This window comes from Cibotium barometz, chromosome 64 (genome assembly GCF_041138505.1).
Source record: "Cibotium barometz isolate CiBa-2024 chromosome 64, ASM4113850v1, whole genome shotgun sequence".
NCBI lineage: Eukaryota > Viridiplantae > Streptophyta > Polypodiopsida > Cyatheales > Cibotiaceae > Cibotium > Cibotium barometz.
In genome coordinates, this window is record NC_141109.1 from 30,880,569 (window position 1) to 30,898,988 (window position 18,420).

Consider the following 18,420-nt stretch of genomic DNA (forward strand, 5'->3'; position numbering starts at 1 on the left):
CTCGGTGTGTAAGTAAGAGAACCTCAGATATTGAAGCTTTTTGTTGTGGGCTGCTATGGAATTTGGTGTAACAGTGAGAGAACCTTAGATGGAGAGAGATTGGAGCTTCTTTTGGCTGGCTATGGCTATGGGTTTTAAACCATAGGTTTAATTACTTTAGTGATAATAGTGTTTTAGTAGCCCAAGGTTTTGCCATCTATGATGCTTTCCTTGTGCTACCATAGCCACCAAACCTTCCCCTAGTACCCTTCACTTGCAGCCAAAGCCTTGCTTCCCTTTCACTTCCCTCACCTACCCACGATCCCTTTTGAGAGTTTCCTGTTGTGGGGACTTGCAATTCTACAAATTCACTCCAATGGAGAAAGTGGGCTTTCTTCAAAACCTGCAATATGCTCTTCTTCACTTCCTTCTCCTGCCCCTTCCCCTTCCCAAGCTGCATTGCTTGATGCACTCCCTCATGCTCCATGGCAGGAGGATTGGGCCATGATCAGAGGCTAATCTAGACTGTGATGGGTTGCTGCAAGTAGCAGCAGCAGCAGCAGAAAAGCCCAAAAAACACCCAGAAAGCTCAGTAATCTATCTATTTGATGCAATTTGGGCCAAAAAATATAGTGAGAGCCTTGATTAGGTCATATTCTGTGCTGGATAAGAGCAAAATCTCAGGGAAGCTGTACCAAAGCATCACACTAGAAGTGATTTGGGCAGAGAAAGACAGAGAGGGCCATGATCAACTCATATCTACGATGGTTTGCTGCAAGTAGCAGCAGGAAATGCACATAAAAGCTTTATCAAAGCTTGATTAGTTACGAGATTTTGTGATGATTTGCTGCATGTAGCTGCAAAAAGAAGCCCCGGAAAAGCTTCAGTTTTGGTTCAAATTGGGACAGAGAAGAGAGGCAAAGAGAAGAATCTTGGCTATGGGGATTGTTGCAAGCTGCTGGAGGGATGCAGAGAGGGATCTTCTCCTTGCCATTGGAGAAGGTGATCTGCAGCATGTAAAGCTTCTTCTTAACCACAAGCCCAAGCTTGTCAATGGTTCCCTCTCCCACGGTGCCCTCTCTCCTCTCCATCATGCAGCTTCCCATGGCCAACCTGATGTAAGTACCTCACGGATTTCTCTGTTCTTTAGATGATCAGTTCAATTTTCAATAATACATGGTGAAGCTCAAACGATCTAGCTATGGCACATGGTGAAGCTCAAATGATCTATAGCTATGCAGAGGATCTAGCTATGGTAATGGTAAAGCTACAATGATCTAGCTATGATAATGGTGAGGTTCTAATGACCATTTGCTATGGTACATGGTAAACATTAAATAATGTAGGTATGGTGCATGGTAAAGATGACATCGTACATGATACAGCTCAAATGATCTAGGTATATTGGATGGTTGTACTCACATGATCTAGCCATGGTAATGGCGAAGGGCACATGATCTAGCCATGGTACATGATAAGGCTCAAATGTTCTAGCTGTGGTGCATAGTGAAGCTCAAGTGATGTAGCTATGGTGCAGGGTACAACTTAATTAGTCTAGCTCTGGTGCAGGGTAAAGCTTGATTAGTCTATCTATGGTGCAGTGTAAAGCTTGATTAGTCTAGCTATGGTGCTGGATTTCTCTTGATTACTGCACCTATTGTGCTGGGGTTTGCTTAATCAATCTAGCTAAGAAACTAATCTTTCCAGGCATGGTGCAGGTGCTTTCGCTGCTTTTGGCGAATGGGGCTATGGTGGACGCATTGAATCATCACAAACAGGTAGACTAGTAATTTTAAAGGTTTTGGTGATACTAATTTGATTATATGGGATGCTCAAATCTTTGTGCTTTTTCTATTCAATCAGACACCATTGATGCTTGCTTGCAAGAATGGAAGAGTAGCTTGCATTGAGCTGTTGGTGGAATGGGGAGCTAATGTGAGTGTAATATTTCTCATTTATTCCGTAAAAGTTATCAACAACGTTCTTTGTTTAGATGTACGTTTGGTTAATTTTCATGAGTTTTGTTTGGCAGGTCCTCATATTTGATGCATCCCGTGGGAGGACTTGCATGCACTACACTGCAAAAAGTGGGCACCTCCACTGCCTTCAGATAATCTTGAATGCTGCCCAATTGCCTACCGTCGCCCAAACTTGGTCGGTAGATTCCCAAGGCTCTAAAAAACTCTGCGTTATATCAAATACTCTTTTAAAATTTTATTCACCTTCATCATTTTTAAAAAATCTGCAGGGGCTTTGCGCGGTTCATCAATGTTCGAGATGGGAGTGGAGCTACCCCTTTACACCTTGCGGCCAGGTTCTGTCATCCAACTGTAGTCCACTTGCTACTAAGTAATGGGGCCCTTGTCTGTGCAACAACAACAAAATCTGGCAGAAGCAGGTGTGTTTAATCTTCCAATCCTTTGCAGCTTTTTGGTATGTATGCTTGTATGTGTGTATATAAGTGCCCATATTTATGTGAATGTTTGTCGGTACGTATGTGTTGCTACCCAGTATATACAAATGCTCTTGTTTATCTTTGAGGATCCATACAATGGATTGAGAAATAACAATCCATACAATGGATTGAGAAATAACATATGATTAACAAAGGTGACCCAACTAGTTTTCTCTTTCATTTGACTGATTTCAGCCTTGGATTTGGGAGCACGCCTTTGCATTTTGCGGCACGAGGTGGGTCAACTGAATGTGTAAAAGAGCTGCTAGCATGGGGTGCAGATAGGTTGCAGAGAAACTCTCAAGGGTAAGAACGTTTCTTACTTTCTATCTAAAACATTAGCAAGCTATGCATAGCTTAGTGCTGAGTATTGTCCATGGTTTTTTTTGGCTTTTGAGCAAGTATGGTTTCAAGTATCCTTTGCATGAAGGGTCCATGTGTCTGAATTGAGCTATTGAATGTTTGTAGGCACACTCCTTTCTTCATTGCTATGAAGTACCATAACGCAGCATGTGCAGCTCTTCTCAACCCTTTGACTGCAGAGCCCTTGGTATGGCCATCTCCGTGGAAGTTTATGAGCAGTCTTGACCCTGAAGCGAAAGTTCTGTTGGAGGCTGCCTTGGCACATGCTAATGATGCTTGGGAGAAGCAGATCTTTTCTGCTAATGAGAGCAAAGTAGTTGATGCAGATCAGTTGCCGGGAATCACCGATGAAATAGAGGTTGGCTTAGGCTCTTGATCACTTAGACTATGGCTAGAGCAGAGTGTTTATGCATTTTCTTACTCATCAGAGAGCATGAAAGCTTGACTGCCATAGGGGTTTTGTTTGTGTGTTGCTGCTTGTGCTCAGGATGATGAAGAGGAGAACGAGTTGTGCTGCATTTGTTTTGAACATGCCTGCACAATCGAAGTGCAAGACTGTGGGCACCAAATGTGTGCCGGCTGCACATTGGCCTTGTGTTGTCATAACAAACCCAACCCAACCATGCAAAGCTCTCCTGCTCCGGCCTGCCCTTTCTGTCGCCGCAACATTGAACAGCTGAAACGAGCCCGGCCCAAAGAGGTAGAGCAACAAGAGGAGGGAGGTAAAGAAGAGGACAAGCAACAAGTGGAGAGTGGAAAGGATGAGGACAAGGATCTGAGCAAGGTAACGGCTGCAAACAGGGCCAAGAAGCCTGCAGATGGTGGGAGTAGCAGTAGCTTCATGGGATTGGTGAGCAAAGGCTCGTTTAGGTTGCTTTCATCTGCCAGGGGCACAGGCAGAGTAGCAGATGTAGACTGGCACAAGGAAAGCACTTCAGAACAGGTTATCTGTGCTTCTTGAACCTGTTCCTTATAAACCACCTTGATTCTGTTCTCATGTTTCAGTGTGTTGAGGCAGGATTATAGTAAAAAGTGGAATTTCATTCAACTTAACGAAGCTGGCAAACCCAAGATTTCTGTGGTTGAACCTTATGCAGTCTGACCACTTCTCTGTACAAGTGCTTTTTGGCTTGCAGAAGTTTTGCAGGGTGCATCTTGCCAGTATGAAAACCTCAACCTTCAGCATTTTTGCATGTCTTGATGGATGTTGGATTCAGTAACAGAAAAGAAAGTTGTCTTAAAGACACCCGGATGATTGTGAAGGTGATGGAGCTTTCCACCTGATAATTTTTGGGGTGAAGGACGCTGTCAATGCATTTTAGAATTCAGTAACTAATATATCTTCATGGAACGGAAATTGCAGATCAAGCGTGCTCTAGATTTCACTTGTTCAATAGCAAGGGTCATGAGTTATTACATCTAACTATGTTTAATTTATGGTGTAGGTATATGCGTGCATGCTACCCATGCAAAGTATCCACAAAGCTCATGCACATAAGCACGCATTGTATGCACAACACACTCATGCATGCATGAATGTGAAGTTATGAAGGTGTATATACCGACATGATTCTTGGCCCCTGGTAGGGTGTAGCATTGTGTAAATGTCTACAGCCCATAAGTCTGAAGTATTGATTGCAGTTCACCACTTTTTGTACAATGTCTGAAGTCCTTTTATGTTATTCCTTGATCTAGTCCAAGTAATATATTTTCCCTAAATAAAGAGCAAGGATTGATGTATGCCACTGCTACATATCTGAGCTAGACCATGATGGAGATGTATCTGTGTAGTCATCGTAAGTTGCTTAATGCAATGCTATTGGGAAGAACAATTTCTTCATTGCCATTAATTGGGTGCAAACAGGGAGCAATGATTGTTTTCAAGTACATATTTTAGGCAGCCAAACCATGACCAATCAGCTGCTGGGATGGGTACATCTCCTGATCATTCTGCAAATTAGTGTCTGTACATTCTATGGCCCAGATTTCATCTCCTGCAGCCCATGACCATGATGGTCAAGGAAAAACATGCTCTCCCGTTACATGAATAAAACAAGTTTTGAGTCAGATGATGTGCTTCCGAAGGCTATGTAATACATTGATTGTTGACATGAGACTAAGCAATGGCTCAATGTTTATTGGGTGCATGCAACAGTACATGCAAGGGAGCCATTGTCATACTACCTTTTGTGGATAGTATGCAGGATGCAGTAAAAGCTTCATTTCACATGCATTTGAAGAAGAATTGGAGAAGGAAGTTGAAGTAGATGAAGACAGCATATTTGTCTTCTTTTGTTGCTTCCTCATATCTGCTTCTTCCTCCCACACATGTGCATGTCTGTCTTCTTCTGTTTCCTCCTCTTCTCCTTCCTCCCACACATCTGAAGAAAAAGAATGTGTCTTTTGCACGCTATGAAGGAGGCATGTGTTGTGTTCTTCATTCTCTTCTTCTTCCCATGCCTGTGAAGATGAGCATGCCTCCTCCCTCCTTTTCTTTTTCTTCACAGCTTCACCTTCCTCCTCTTCCTTTTTCACATGCTCTAAAGAAAAGGATAGGGGCACACTTTGTCTTTTGCATCTTCTTTCCATCCATGTAAAGAAGAAATGCTTCCTCAAGCAAGAAGCAGCATTCGGTCTTCTTCATATGCATGTGAAGAAGAAAGTATACATGAATAAAGTATACAAAGAGGCATCCCTTCTCCTCCATTCTTCTTTACAAGCATGTAAAGATGAAGAAAAGCGAGAAGGCGGCATGTTTTGTGTCTCTTTATTCTTCACAGGTGTAAGAAGAGGAAGAAAAAAAAAAGAAGGCATCTATCTTCTTTTTCTATCTCCTCCTCCCCTTGTTCCTCAGGGGGGCATGCTTACTTTTCCTCTTTTTCTTCTCCCAAGCATGTAAAGAAGGATGAGGAAGAAGGCATTTGCTTTCTTCTTCCTTTTGCACTTCTTTTTAAGAGGGCACATGCTTGTGAAGAAGAAGAAGAAATGTGTGTTATGCCTTTTCCTCTTTTTTTTTTGGGTTTTGCGTGCGAAGGAAATGGAAGGACAAGGAGGAGGCATGCATGTGGAGAAGAAAGCAAGAGATGAAGAAAAGGAAGAGGGAATGAGAATGCTTCTTTTGTTTCACATGTATAATGTGGAGTTGTCTTTTGCTTCACATGCATAATGTGGAGGAGGATAAAAAAAGTATGACTTCTTTCTCTTCCTCTTTTTCTTCACAAGCATGTAAAGAAAGATGAAAGATGCATTCTTCTTCCTCCCCCTCTTCACCTTTTTTTACTTCTTCCTCTTCTCATTGGAGTCCAAGTTGGCCCCACACTCATAAATAAGGGTGTTGAGTTATTATTGGTCTAGCTCCTTAAGACCATAGGGCTCTATTGCTACTTCTTTGAATGTTGAGGGCATTTAATTAGCATGTCTTTTTTGTTTACAGGGGCCTTGTAGACTCCTTCTTTGTTTTTCCACCTAGTCCAATCTTCATCATACCATTGCTTGAGTGTGGTAGTGGGACCGTATGTAAACCTATCCATTTCTTTGTTTTGCTTTGTTAATTTGTCGGCCGTTTCTTTTTCTATAAGTGTCGTGGTTTTGATCTTGTCTACCTCCTGGATCTCCAGCTCTTTGGCATGGTTTTTGACTGCTACCTTTTGGGCCGCTTTCAGCTATCACTAACCCATTCTCAAGTCCTTTGGTCTTGGATTTTGAAAGAAGCTATTCTTTTGGACTTTTGCACTCTTCCTAGGCTAATCTTCATTTGGATTTGTAAATCTTTACCTACTAGCTCCTTATGTTGAAGGCTCATGACCCTCTTTAAAGTTTTTGCTACACTGCACTTGGGGGGATGTTGGTGGGTTGTTTCCTTTGTTATGTTAGTCTCAAAGAATGTTTAAGTCAAGAGCTAACCTTAGCTTTGCTGAATCATGTGTCGTTGGACCTTGCCTTCAAATCACAAATGCAACTTCCTGATATGTGTGCGTTAGCTCGTCCGTTGTATCCTCACTCCATTGTCACATTGGAATGCTTTTTGCCAATGGGGTGATGGAAGAGCTCTCTATGCCTAGATGGAGGCAAAAAGAGTTTTGTCTTGACGGTGGTTCTCTCACAAAAAGGTGGGGGAAGAAGAGGAAGCTAATGAAATCTACAAATAATCCTATTTAGTATCCATCCATCAACAAGCAAGCAAGATTCAATAGTATTAAACAAGCAAGAGTAGAGAAGAAGGGGAGTTCCTAAAGTATTCTATTTGCGAGGGAATGATTATATCTTGCTTATTGTAAAAAAATACTTATATATAAGTGACTAATTTTCACACATGGTCGGTTAAACCTAAAAATGGTTTGGTCTCTATTACTAGTTTTTAAGCAAGTACATACACAAAGCCCTTAGATTTTTCCTATTGACATTAAAGCATAATGTGAGGTCACTTCATATATATTCCAACACCATCTTACAAAAGGTGAGGACCCATTCAAGTGGGTAAGATGGCAAAGCACCTTAAGGTAGGTCGAGTGAGTGAAACCTTACTAACCTATGGAGTGGTTAATATACCTCCCTTCTTAATGGTGATCGCATCCTTACATCACCCAATTCAGTGGTGAAGCTATTGCCATGGTGAAAAAGTGTGGATGGTTCAAGATGCACCATGAAGTTGGCATGCGATGCGAGATTAAGTGTGTAAAGTGAGCTAGACTCTGGTACCATACATTGAGCATTGTAAGACTGCTCAAGAGATGTGGTGACTGTTATAGAGCGTGTTTGAAAATGTGTCCAAAGCCAGAAAAACACAACTCAAGGGCAAGTTGAATAATATTAAAAAGAACTATTTGAATATGTGGCCAAGATCATATTCATATGTGTTGGTAGCTATGATGACGGTGAGATAGCAGGAATTTGCCTATGAGGTCTAGGACAAGACCTCAAGATGTATTGAACATTGATCATGACACGAGATGGTTTGCTAAGATTTGAGAAGCTTGTATCGAGGACGATATTAGAAGAACAATTTCAAAGAGGGAGCTTTAAAAATGAGAGTGTTTTTTATTCGCCCATGAAAGAAGGAAAGCTCGAACATCGCAAGATCAAGAAGATTATGGGCATAGGGGGAACAGGAGAGCATCCACTAGAGAAAAACGTGGACATGGAAATGTAACCATTGTGGAAAACAACAACATTGGGAAAGAGATTGATATGGAAAGAAAAGATATGTTAAAGATGAAAGATTCCAAAAGGGAATTGCAATGACATCAAGGATGATGTTGTGAAGGAGCATACCTTTCTTATGACACATGTGGAAGGAACTAGAGGTTCCAAAGAAGTGTCAAACATTGATTTGTGGCATAAAAGGAGTTTCCTAATAGACTTTCACAAGTTGAAAGACATGCAAATGAAGGGAATTGTCAAAGGGTTGCCCGAGCTTAGTGATGATAGATCATCACACACATGTTTGGCTTGCTAGTTCAAAAAGTAAGCTAGTCTACCATTAGAAAGCAATGGTTGAGAAAGCAAAGGATTGCTTGATTGCATAGTAAAGACGACATGGATTTACTTGTTTAAAACCAAGGAAGAAGCCTTGGAGAAATTCCAAGAATGGAAAACAAAATGAACATGAAATGCCAGACACTCTTCAGGGTGAATCTATAGGTATTTGTGGAGTGGATGGTAAATTTGCAATACAAGAGTTGAGAAGACGTGTACAAAGGTTATAAACATAAGCTATCTTACTTGACGGTTGTTGAAATGAGTGATGCTAGAGTGCCAAGTCACCTAGCCAAGTTATCCCACATGAGCTATCATAGCTTTGTTGTACTTTCTTGATATAAAAGGAGGACATTTGAAGCATTGGAATATAAGCACAACATCTCAAGTCTTTTTATGAGTACAAGTTTCCATCGTGTAACCTAGCTGAACTTGAGTCTAAACTTAATTAGCACACACTCATCACCACCATGAGTATTGTTCATTTTTATCTACCTTAGATTAGTGTTGTCATTAGTGTAGGATTAGATCAAGATTAGGATCTAATTAGATAGTTGATTGTCATTAGGGAGCTTGATTCATGAATTCCATCATGGTATCAGAGCTTGGTTTAAGCTCCCCTTTAGCTTAGCTCTAGCATTATTCTTCACTAATCACATCATTAGGAGACTTAATCTCATCTTATCCCATTCTTCCTCTTTGTGGCCCAAACTTCAAGTGCTTGGCATTTCTTCTCCTCTCAATCATTAGCCAAGTCCTCTTAGGAGAGTATTGCTCAACCCTAGGCTAGTACACAGCCAAGAGGCATTAGACAATTTCCTTCTCTATACAGCTACCGACTGGTCTTTTCGCGATTTCTCCGCCTACACAAAACATTGGGCCAAGCCCTTATAGCCCAAGGTAGGCAATGATATAAGCTTGAAACTAACCAAACGAATTCTCCAATGGTGGTGTGTACCAGTCGGGCAAGCAGAAAACTAGGCAAAAATCAACCTTTTTGGGCATCTTTGAGCTGATTTTTTACATGAGCCTTTGACCCTCATGGAGGGCAAGAAGTTCATCAAGAAATCCCCATCCAAACGTTTTCTCATTTTCTCAATTTTGCCCTCCAAAGTCTGTTGTTGTTAATCACAATGATTAGCACTTAATCACTGGTATTAGCAAGCAATTAACAAAAATTGAGCTGAACCAAAATCAAAATTAGAAAATTAGAGTACTATTCCACAGTGGGAAACATCCTCTTGCATCAAATTTCACTGCATCCTCAGGCATTACTCAATTGAAGAGAATTTGTTTCATTATCATCATTGTACTGGGACTAGACACTGGCCGTGAATCATTATCATCGATTTTGGATAGTGGAGCATCCCGACAGATGACCAGTAAAAAGAGCTGGTATAGTTCCTAGAAGCCTCTACAGGAACCCATCAATGATGATGTTGAAAATAATGCTAAATGTTCATCCAAGGGTCTAGAATCATCTCTTTTGTGGTAGCAACGTGTGAAGGGAACAAGCTATTAGACGTGCTCTATGTATCTCAAATCAAGAGGAATTTGTTGTCAGTTGTTGTTGCACTGACAAATCGTAGACTTGACGTACGCTTCAAGAAAACTGAAGCAAAAATTCTAGATGCTGCTGACAAGGTAGTAGGCAAATAAGTAAGGTGCAACAATTTGTAAGACTCGGGTGCCCTTACAACGATTGAGATAAGAGCACGAGCGATTTGGTCACATCGGATTTGCAGTGTTAAAGGAAATGCAAAAAAGGGAATCGTAGCTAACTTCCTTGCATTTTAAGAATTGTAGGAACCATGTGAGGCTTGTGTGATGGGGACAAGCAACAACGCAAGGAGTTTCCACAGGAAAGCAGTAAATAGGGAAAAGACTCCTCTAGAGCTAGTACATACTGATCTTTGTGTTAAGATGTCTACTACTGCATTGGGAGGGATCTTCTTACGTTATGTTGTTAGTCGAAGATTATAGTAGGAAGATGTGAGTTTATTTCCTTGTTATAGAGTATCGGGATTTCATATCTTTGAAGCTAAAGATATGTCCATCACCAACTAGAGTAGCACGAATAATAGAATACAAAGCAAAGCTAGGTCTTGCCTTAAGCAAAAAAGAAGGTTGACATCCTAATGGATGTAGCCACCAACATAGTGGACATTGCTATCCCCCCCCCACAACCGCCTGTGGGTCTCCTCAAGTTGCAACATTGAAGCCTTTAACTCAACCCCTTCAGCACAACATCTACATCGATCAGGACATCCCCACATCTACTTTCCACACCATTATCTCCAAAGCACCTTGGACCTCCCACCCCACCATTGCCATGCTCTTTTTCCAAAACACAATCTCACTAATTGAGCCCTCCACCATCTTCCGCCTCCCCCATCATGTCCTCAACCTCCAAGCATGGTGTCATATCCTCACATAATCACTTGGAGGAAGGCAAATCCCTTGAGCTTTTCATCCTTGACGGCCTCTGCCCTTACCCTACATCGACAATCATCATCACCAATACCATCCGATTGGTGTTGCTCAGTAACAGTTGGCATGTGGTGGATGAAATTTATTGGCCTTTAACCTCGGAGGGAAGAAAGGTCTATAAACCCATCTGGATTCTAGTACTCTACCACAAAATATGGAAGCAGCTCCAACTAATGAAGAATCACTAGCAACACCTATTCTCGATGTAAGATTCCTCCCTCCAGCTTTTGAGATGTAAAGGTGTAAGAACCTCCCCTTCTGTTCTTGTAATTATTCCCCTCTCTGAAATAAAAGAAAGATCTTGTTTTACCCTGTTTTGGCCTAGAGAGAGAAAATGTCTAGAGAGAGATAATCTAAAATTGAGATATCTTTAGATATAAAAATCCTCCTAGTGTCTGAAATGGTTTCCCCTGAAACAATTAGGTCAAGATTTTTTGAAAATTTTGGATTATGGTCCAATTAAGATTCCTATGGGCCAATAAGATTAATCCAAGTGTTTGGATGAGATAAATCCAAAGAATAAAAGAAAATATCCAAAAATGAGTAAATGCTCACAGAAGATGAAGAGTTGACTGAGTACAAGGTTTATTAGTTAAAAACTATGAGATATTACTAAAAAATGAGATATTTTGGAATAATGATACATTTTTGACACCTTGGTAAGGAGGGGGAAGACTTTAAGGTAGGTGCCTATTTCACACATGTGGATGAGTTTTTAAATCAAAAAAATTATGATATTTTTATCTCTCCTCTCTCCTGGATCAAACTGGATCAAAATGGGAGCTAAAGTGGTCCAAATCTTGTCCAAATTCAGCCAAATTGAAGCTGGAAAATTCTAGAACTTAGTTGGACTCAGTTAGTGGCCTCCCTCACCTATAAATAGACCCTCATTCTTTTGTATTCTCATCTTTGGGCTATACCATGCCAGTATTACATTAAAATAAACATATTTTCTATTATCCCTTAAAAGTCCTCTACTTTTGGAGAGAGTGGAGCTTCTCTCTCTCTTCAACAATCCTTGGGGCTTTCTTCTCAACATACTAAACCAATTGATTGGTTGGGGGCTTCCTTCTATGATAAAGAAGCAAGCAAAATCAAGAGGTAAGATGTAATTTCATGGTTTTTCTCTACTATTCTCAATGTTTTCACTTCTCAACCCCTCTCAAGCTTGAGAAGTTTCTAATTAAGTGTTTATAATGCAAATCAAGCTTTTCTTAAGAGTTGTAATGAATAATTAAGAAAAAATTATCTTTATGCTTAATTTAGGATGTTCTTTATGTATATCTCTCTCTCCCTAAAAGAATGGTCATTCCTATGACCAACTCTCTATTCAAATGATGCTTCTCATTGATAAATTCTCAATTCAAAAATCAAACTCTATGCTAGTTAAGCTAGAGGTTAAAGAAATGGCTTTTTAATACTTATATGCTAACCTCGAAGCTAGAGGTTAAAGAAATGGCTTTTTAATGCTTATATGCTAATAAAATTATGATAAACTTATGATTTAACTCCATAAATTAGATTTGGGTCTAGATGATAGTTATTCTATCATAATAGTATTACAAAGTCTTATTCTTTCAAAATTTATTGAAAATTATCAGTAATAACAGCGGAGCTATGGCAAATTTTTTAGAAATTAATACATGAATCATTTTTATGCATATGTGAAAAGACGAGTACCTACCATATTTTGGGATTGGTCATCCTATGCTAAAAGAATTATTTTCATCACCTTTTTGGAAAACTAATTTTTAGCGTTTATGCATAAGTAAGTAATTAAGAAAAGAGGTAATTTTGGTAATTCTATTTTTATGCAAAAAGAGGAATTCCTATGATAATGGAGATCCATGTAATTAAATGGAAAAAAGAGAAATTTTGGTATATTAAAATAATGAATATTTTATTTAAAGAGGAATTTTAGATAAATTTATTTTATGTATGAGAAAATTTAAATGATAAAAGAGGAATTCCCATGACATTTGGAATTCAATCATTTAGATAGTAAAAGTGGAATTCTTAGCATAATCGAATTAATGGATATTTTTATTTAAATTTGAATAGAAATTTTAGATAATTTTAATTCATGCATGAGAAAAATTTTAATGATAAAAGAGGAATTCCCATGACATTTGGAATTCAATCATTTAAATGGTAAAAGTAGAATTCTTGGTAAAATTGAAATAATGGATATCTTATTAAAGAAAAGAGAAATTTTAGATAAATTTATTTTATGATAAAAGAGGAATTTCCATGACATTTGGAATTCAATCAATTAAATGTAAAAAGAGGAATTTCCATGATAAATGAAAAAAGAGGATCTTTTAGCATAATTCAAATTATGAGTAGTTATCAAAAGTGGAAATTTTAGCATTATTGGGAAATATGGGTAGAATTGATTTTTGTAAATCCCATGAATCTTTTACTCAAAAAGAAGAATATTGAATATATTTCACTTGAGAAAATTGAGAAAGAATATGAAAATATCCGTCGAGAAAAAGAACCTTTACCTAGGCCAAGCAATTGGCAGAAATTTAGAAAGTCCCATCGGTATCAAAAATAGAAAATGTTACTAAATGTGAATAAGATGTGTATGCGATGTGAATAAGATGTGAATGCGATATGATAAGATGTGAGTGGAAGTGATAAAGATGTGGTGTGATGTAAATGAATGTGGATGGGATGTGAGGTGATGTAAATGGATGTGGATGTGAATGAAGAGATGAGAATGAGATGTGAATATATGTGAAAGGATGTGATGTGAATTAGGATAGATGTGAATGAATGAGATGTGATGTGAATTGGGCTAGATGTGAATGAATGAGATGTGAATGTGATGTGATGTGATGTGAATATATGTGGATGTGAATGTGAATAAATGGATGGATGTGGATAGACGTGCATGTGAATGACTCGATGGATGTGGATGAATGAGATGGAATGTGTATGGATGTGATGAGATATGGATGGATGTGGATGTAATGTAATGTGGATAGAATGTATATGATGGGATGGGGATACAATGAATGTGATGGATGTGATGAGATGGAATGTGTATGGATGTGATGAGATATGGATGGATGTGGATGTAATGTAATGTGGATAGAATGTATATGATGGGATGGGGATAGAATGTGATGGATGTGAATGAATGTGATGTGATGTGAATCGGGATAGATGTGAATGAGATGTGAATGTGAATGAATGGATGGATGTGGATAGACGTGCATGTGAATGACTGGATGGATGTGGATAGACGTGCATGTGAATGACTGGATGGATGTGGATGAATGAGATGGAATGTGTATGGATGTGATGAGATATGGATGGATGTGGATGTGATGTAATGTGGATAGAATTTATATGATGGGATGGGGATACAATGAATGTGATGGATGTGAATGAATGAGATGTGATAAGGATATGTGGTATTTACCTTATATCTCCAAGGACCGTGACTACCCGTATATACCGTGGGTATATTTGCAGCTCTTTACTGACTATATATACGAGTAAATCTAAGACCTTGAAATTATAAGCAAAAATGCTATCCAGATAATGAATTCGAATGCTGGTTGATATAATTTTAGAATTCTGGTTGAGAATTGATGAGTTGATTTGGATTCTGATTGAAAGATAATGATTCTTGAGTTCTAGTTGAAAGAAGATAAGTTTAGCCACAATGAGGATGAATGGGACGAATCCCAGTGATGATGATTGTGACTTCTTCAAGCCACTATGAGATTAGTGGATTGTGCTGACAGATTGCTACTGTTGACCTTGACCTAGTGACTCTAATTAAGGGATGACAAATTGAGAACCTGCATAACTGAAATTCACGTGGAGGAATGTTGAGATATAGAGATTCAGTATCACCATGTGCATGATTTGATCGAGGACGGGATAGTGGAATTGGTCTACTATGTCCAACACAGAAAAATGGAACAGATATCTTCACCAAGGCACTCGGGAAGGATCAGCTTCAGGGTCATCTTCAGAGACTTGACATTGGGCCGAGAAGGTAGTTCACCTATGGGTGGATATTGAGGGGGGGTGTTAGATATGCTCAATGCCCCACCCTCCTGTAACCCCCAGTGGTCCAAGGTGCTCAAGTTGTAAGGCCCCCATATGAGGAGAAGCCATGTGTGAGCCCGGGACACTCGATGGATCCTGACTTGCATGTCAGATGAGGTCTATCAATGAGATTGTTGATGGTATAAAGGTGATTGTGTGGGAGCCCGTTATTCTTGCTGCGCCCCCCTTGGTGGGGGTTCGGGGGCGGGAGTCCCCCGAGGCGACGGTATAGGAAATATTCCCTGAATATTTCATGGACGACTAGTCGGTTCCACCAACTAGGTTGACTGGTCGGCTCCATCGACTAGGTCGACTCCACCGACTACGTTGATCCGACTACCTCCTATAAAGAGACGACCTCCCCAGTCCATTGTATCAAATCAATTCAGATCAGATCTTCCAGCTAGTAGCTCTTCACCTAGTATCTGTCTAGATTGCCATCTAAGCTCCATTGTATCAAATAAAATCAGATTAGATCTTCCAGCTAGTAGCTCTTCACCTAGTATCTGTCTAGATTGCCATCTAAGCTCCACTATGGGAGTGCACGCGTGGACGGAGCCATCATCTATACTACATCAGTATTGAAGGAAAAGTTTGTTCCTCTCAAGCTTGCTGTGTACTCTCTATTCTTTGTTCAGTTTTTGTTCTGCTGCGCCGTGTCATTTAAGAGTTTCCATGGCCGAAGCAGTACGGATGGCAAAAGAACCTCCCCTTCTATTCTTGTAATTATTCCCCTCTCTCTGAAATAAAAGAAAGATCTTGTTTTACCCTATTTTGGCCTAAAGAGAGAAAATATCTAGAGAGAGGTAATCCAAAACTAAGATATATTTGGATATAAAAATCCTCCTAGTGTCTGAAATGGTTTCCCCTGAAACAGAAGTTCAAAAAATAAATTCTCCAAAGTGCATTAGGAATCAATTAAAAATGATTTAAAAGACCTTAGCCTAAGGGTCAAGATTTTCTAAAATTTTTGGATTATGGTCCAATCAAGGTTCCTATAGGCCAATAAGATTAATCCAAGTGTTTGGATGAGATAAATCCAAAGAATAAAAGAAAATACCCAAAAATGAGTAAATGCTCACATAAGACGAAGAGTTGACTGAGTACAAGGTTTATTAGTTAAAAACTATGAGATATTACTTAAAAAATGAGATATTTTGGAATAATGATACATTTTTGATACCTTGGTAAGGAGGGGGAAGAATTTAAGGTAGGTGCCTATTTCACACATGTGGATGAGTTTTTAAATCAAAAAAATTGTGATATTTTTATCGCTCCTCTCTTGTGGATCAAACTGGATCAAAATGGGAGCTAAACTGGTCCAAATCTTGTCCAAATTCAGCCAAACTAAAGCTGGAAAATTCTAGAACTTAGTTGGACTCAATTAGTGTCCTCCCTCACCTATAAATAGACCCTCATTCTTTTGTATTCTCATCTTTGAGCTATACCATGCCAATATTACATTAAAATAAACATATTTTCTATTATCCCTTAAAAATCCTCTACTTTTGGAGAGAGTGGAGCTTCTCGCTCGCTCTCTTCAACAATCCTTGGGGCTTTCTTCTCAACATACTAATCCATTGATTGGTTGGGGGCTTCCTTCTATGATAAAGAAGCAAGAAAAATCAAGAGATAAGATGTAATTTCATGGCTTTTCTCTACTGTTCTCAATGTTTTCACTTCTCAACCCCTCTCAAGCTTGAGAAGTTTCTAATTAAGCGTTTATAATGCAAATCAAGCTTTTCTTAAGAGTTGTAATGAATAATTAAGAAAAATTTATCTTTATGCTTAATTTAGGATGTTCTTTATGTATATCTCCCTCTCCCCAAAAGAATGGTCATTCCTATGACCAACTCTCTATTCAAATGATGCTTCTCATTGATAAATTCTCAATTCAAAAATCAAACTCTATGCTAGTTAAGCTAGAGGTTAAAGAAATGGCTTTTTAATGCTTATATGCTAATAAAATTATGATAAACTTATGATTTAATTCCATAAATTGGATTTAGGTCTAAATGATAGTTATTCTATCATAATAGTATTACAAAGTCTTATTCTTTTAAAATTTATTAAAAATTATCAGTAATAGCAACGGAGCTATGACAAAATTCTTAGAAATTATTACATAAATCATTTTTATGCATAATGTGAAAAGAGGACTTCCTACCATATTCTAGGATTGGTCATCCTATGCTAAAAGAATGATTTTCATCACATTCTTGGAAAACTAGTTTTTAGCATTTATGCATAAATAAGTACTTAAGAAAAGAGGTAATTTTGGTAATTTTATTTTTATGTAAAAAGATGAATTTCCATGATAATGGAGACCCATGTAATTAAATGGAAAAAGAGAAATTGTGGTATATTAAAATAATGAATATTTTATTTAAAGAGAAATTTTAGATAAATTTATTTTATGCATGAGAAAATTTAAATGATTAAAGAGGAATTTCCATGATGTTTGGAATTCAATCATTTAAATAGTAAAAGTGAAATTCTTGGCAAAATCGAATGAATGGATACTTTTATTTGAATTTGAAGAGGAATTTTAGATAAATTTAATTTATGCATGAGAAAAATTTAAATGATAAAAGAGAAATTTCCATGACATTTGGAATTCAATCATTTAAATGGTAAAAGTAGAATTCTTGGTAAAATTAAAATAATGGATATCTTATTAAAGAAAAGAGAAATTTTAGATAAATTTATTTTATGATAAAAGAGGAATTCCCATGACATTTGGAATTCACTCAATTAAATGTAAAAAGAGGAATTTCCATGATAATTGAGATCCAATAAATTAAATAGAAAAAAGAGGAATTTTTAGCATAATTCAAATTATGAGTAGTTGTCAAAAGTGGAATTTTGAGCATTATTGGGAAATATGGGTAGAATTGATTTTTGTAAATCCCATGAATCTTTTACTCAAAAAGAAGAATATTGAATATATTTCACTTGAGAAAATTGAGAAAGAATATGAAAATATCCGTCGAGAAAAAGAACCTTTACCTAGGCCAAGCAATTTGTAAGAAAGAAGAGATGAGAGAAGAGATGAGAGAAGAGACAATGTACTCAAGAACTCATCAATGAACCACTAGCCAACTTCATTAGAAATGAACTACAATGCCTCATATATATAGGAAAGTTCCTTCACCCTTTCCTCCTCCACCCAAAAATGTGTGTAAATAGGAAAAAATGGAAATGAATGCTATAAATCCCAAAAATGCCTAGAGGCTAAAGAGTGTGCCACTATTGTGACACCATCTGGAGATGACACCTATCCAACACCTCCTCTTTAGGTCCAGATGGGAGGACCAACGCCAACGCACTGAAGAAGATAATCCAAGGTAGGTCGAGGAAGAGGCTTAGTAAACAAATCAGCAACATTATCTTTGGTAGGACAATACTCAAGCTGAATGCATTCTTCAGAAATCCAATCACGAACAAAATGAAAATAAACATCAATGTGTTTGGATCGTCCTCGACCGAATAACTGGAGTTTTGGCTAAAGAAATAGCACTCTGTGAATCTGAGTAGATGCGTGTCGGAGTAGATGAACATCCAAGGTGATTCAGAATTTGCTGAAG

At 38.3% G+C, this 18,420-nt stretch overlaps 1 protein-coding gene across 3 annotated transcripts in view; it reads left to right on the forward strand.

The window, feature by feature from the left end:
• Positions 1 to 4,520, forward strand: part of LOC147603522 (putative E3 ubiquitin-protein ligase XBAT31) — a 4,849-nt gene extending 329 nt beyond the window's left edge. For 2 of the 3 annotated variants that reach the window (XM_086796512.1, XM_086796513.1), the window contains 8 exons: positions 1 to 1,097; positions 1,698 to 1,757; positions 1,843 to 1,914; positions 2,012 to 2,133; positions 2,228 to 2,377; positions 2,630 to 2,740; positions 2,903 to 3,155; positions 3,285 to 4,241. The exon at positions 1 to 1,097 is cut by the window's left edge. In XM_086796512.1, coding sequence (XP_086652638.1) covers positions 918 to 1,097; positions 1,698 to 1,757; positions 1,843 to 1,914; positions 2,012 to 2,133; positions 2,228 to 2,377; positions 2,630 to 2,740; positions 2,903 to 3,155; positions 3,285 to 3,758 — 1,422 coding nt within the window. In that variant the 5' untranslated portion in view covers positions 1 to 917 and the 3' untranslated portion in view covers positions 3,759 to 4,241. The other variant, XR_015265606.1, reaches the window with a different exon arrangement.
• The last annotated feature ends 13,900 nt before the right edge of the window (positions 4,521 to 18,420 follow it).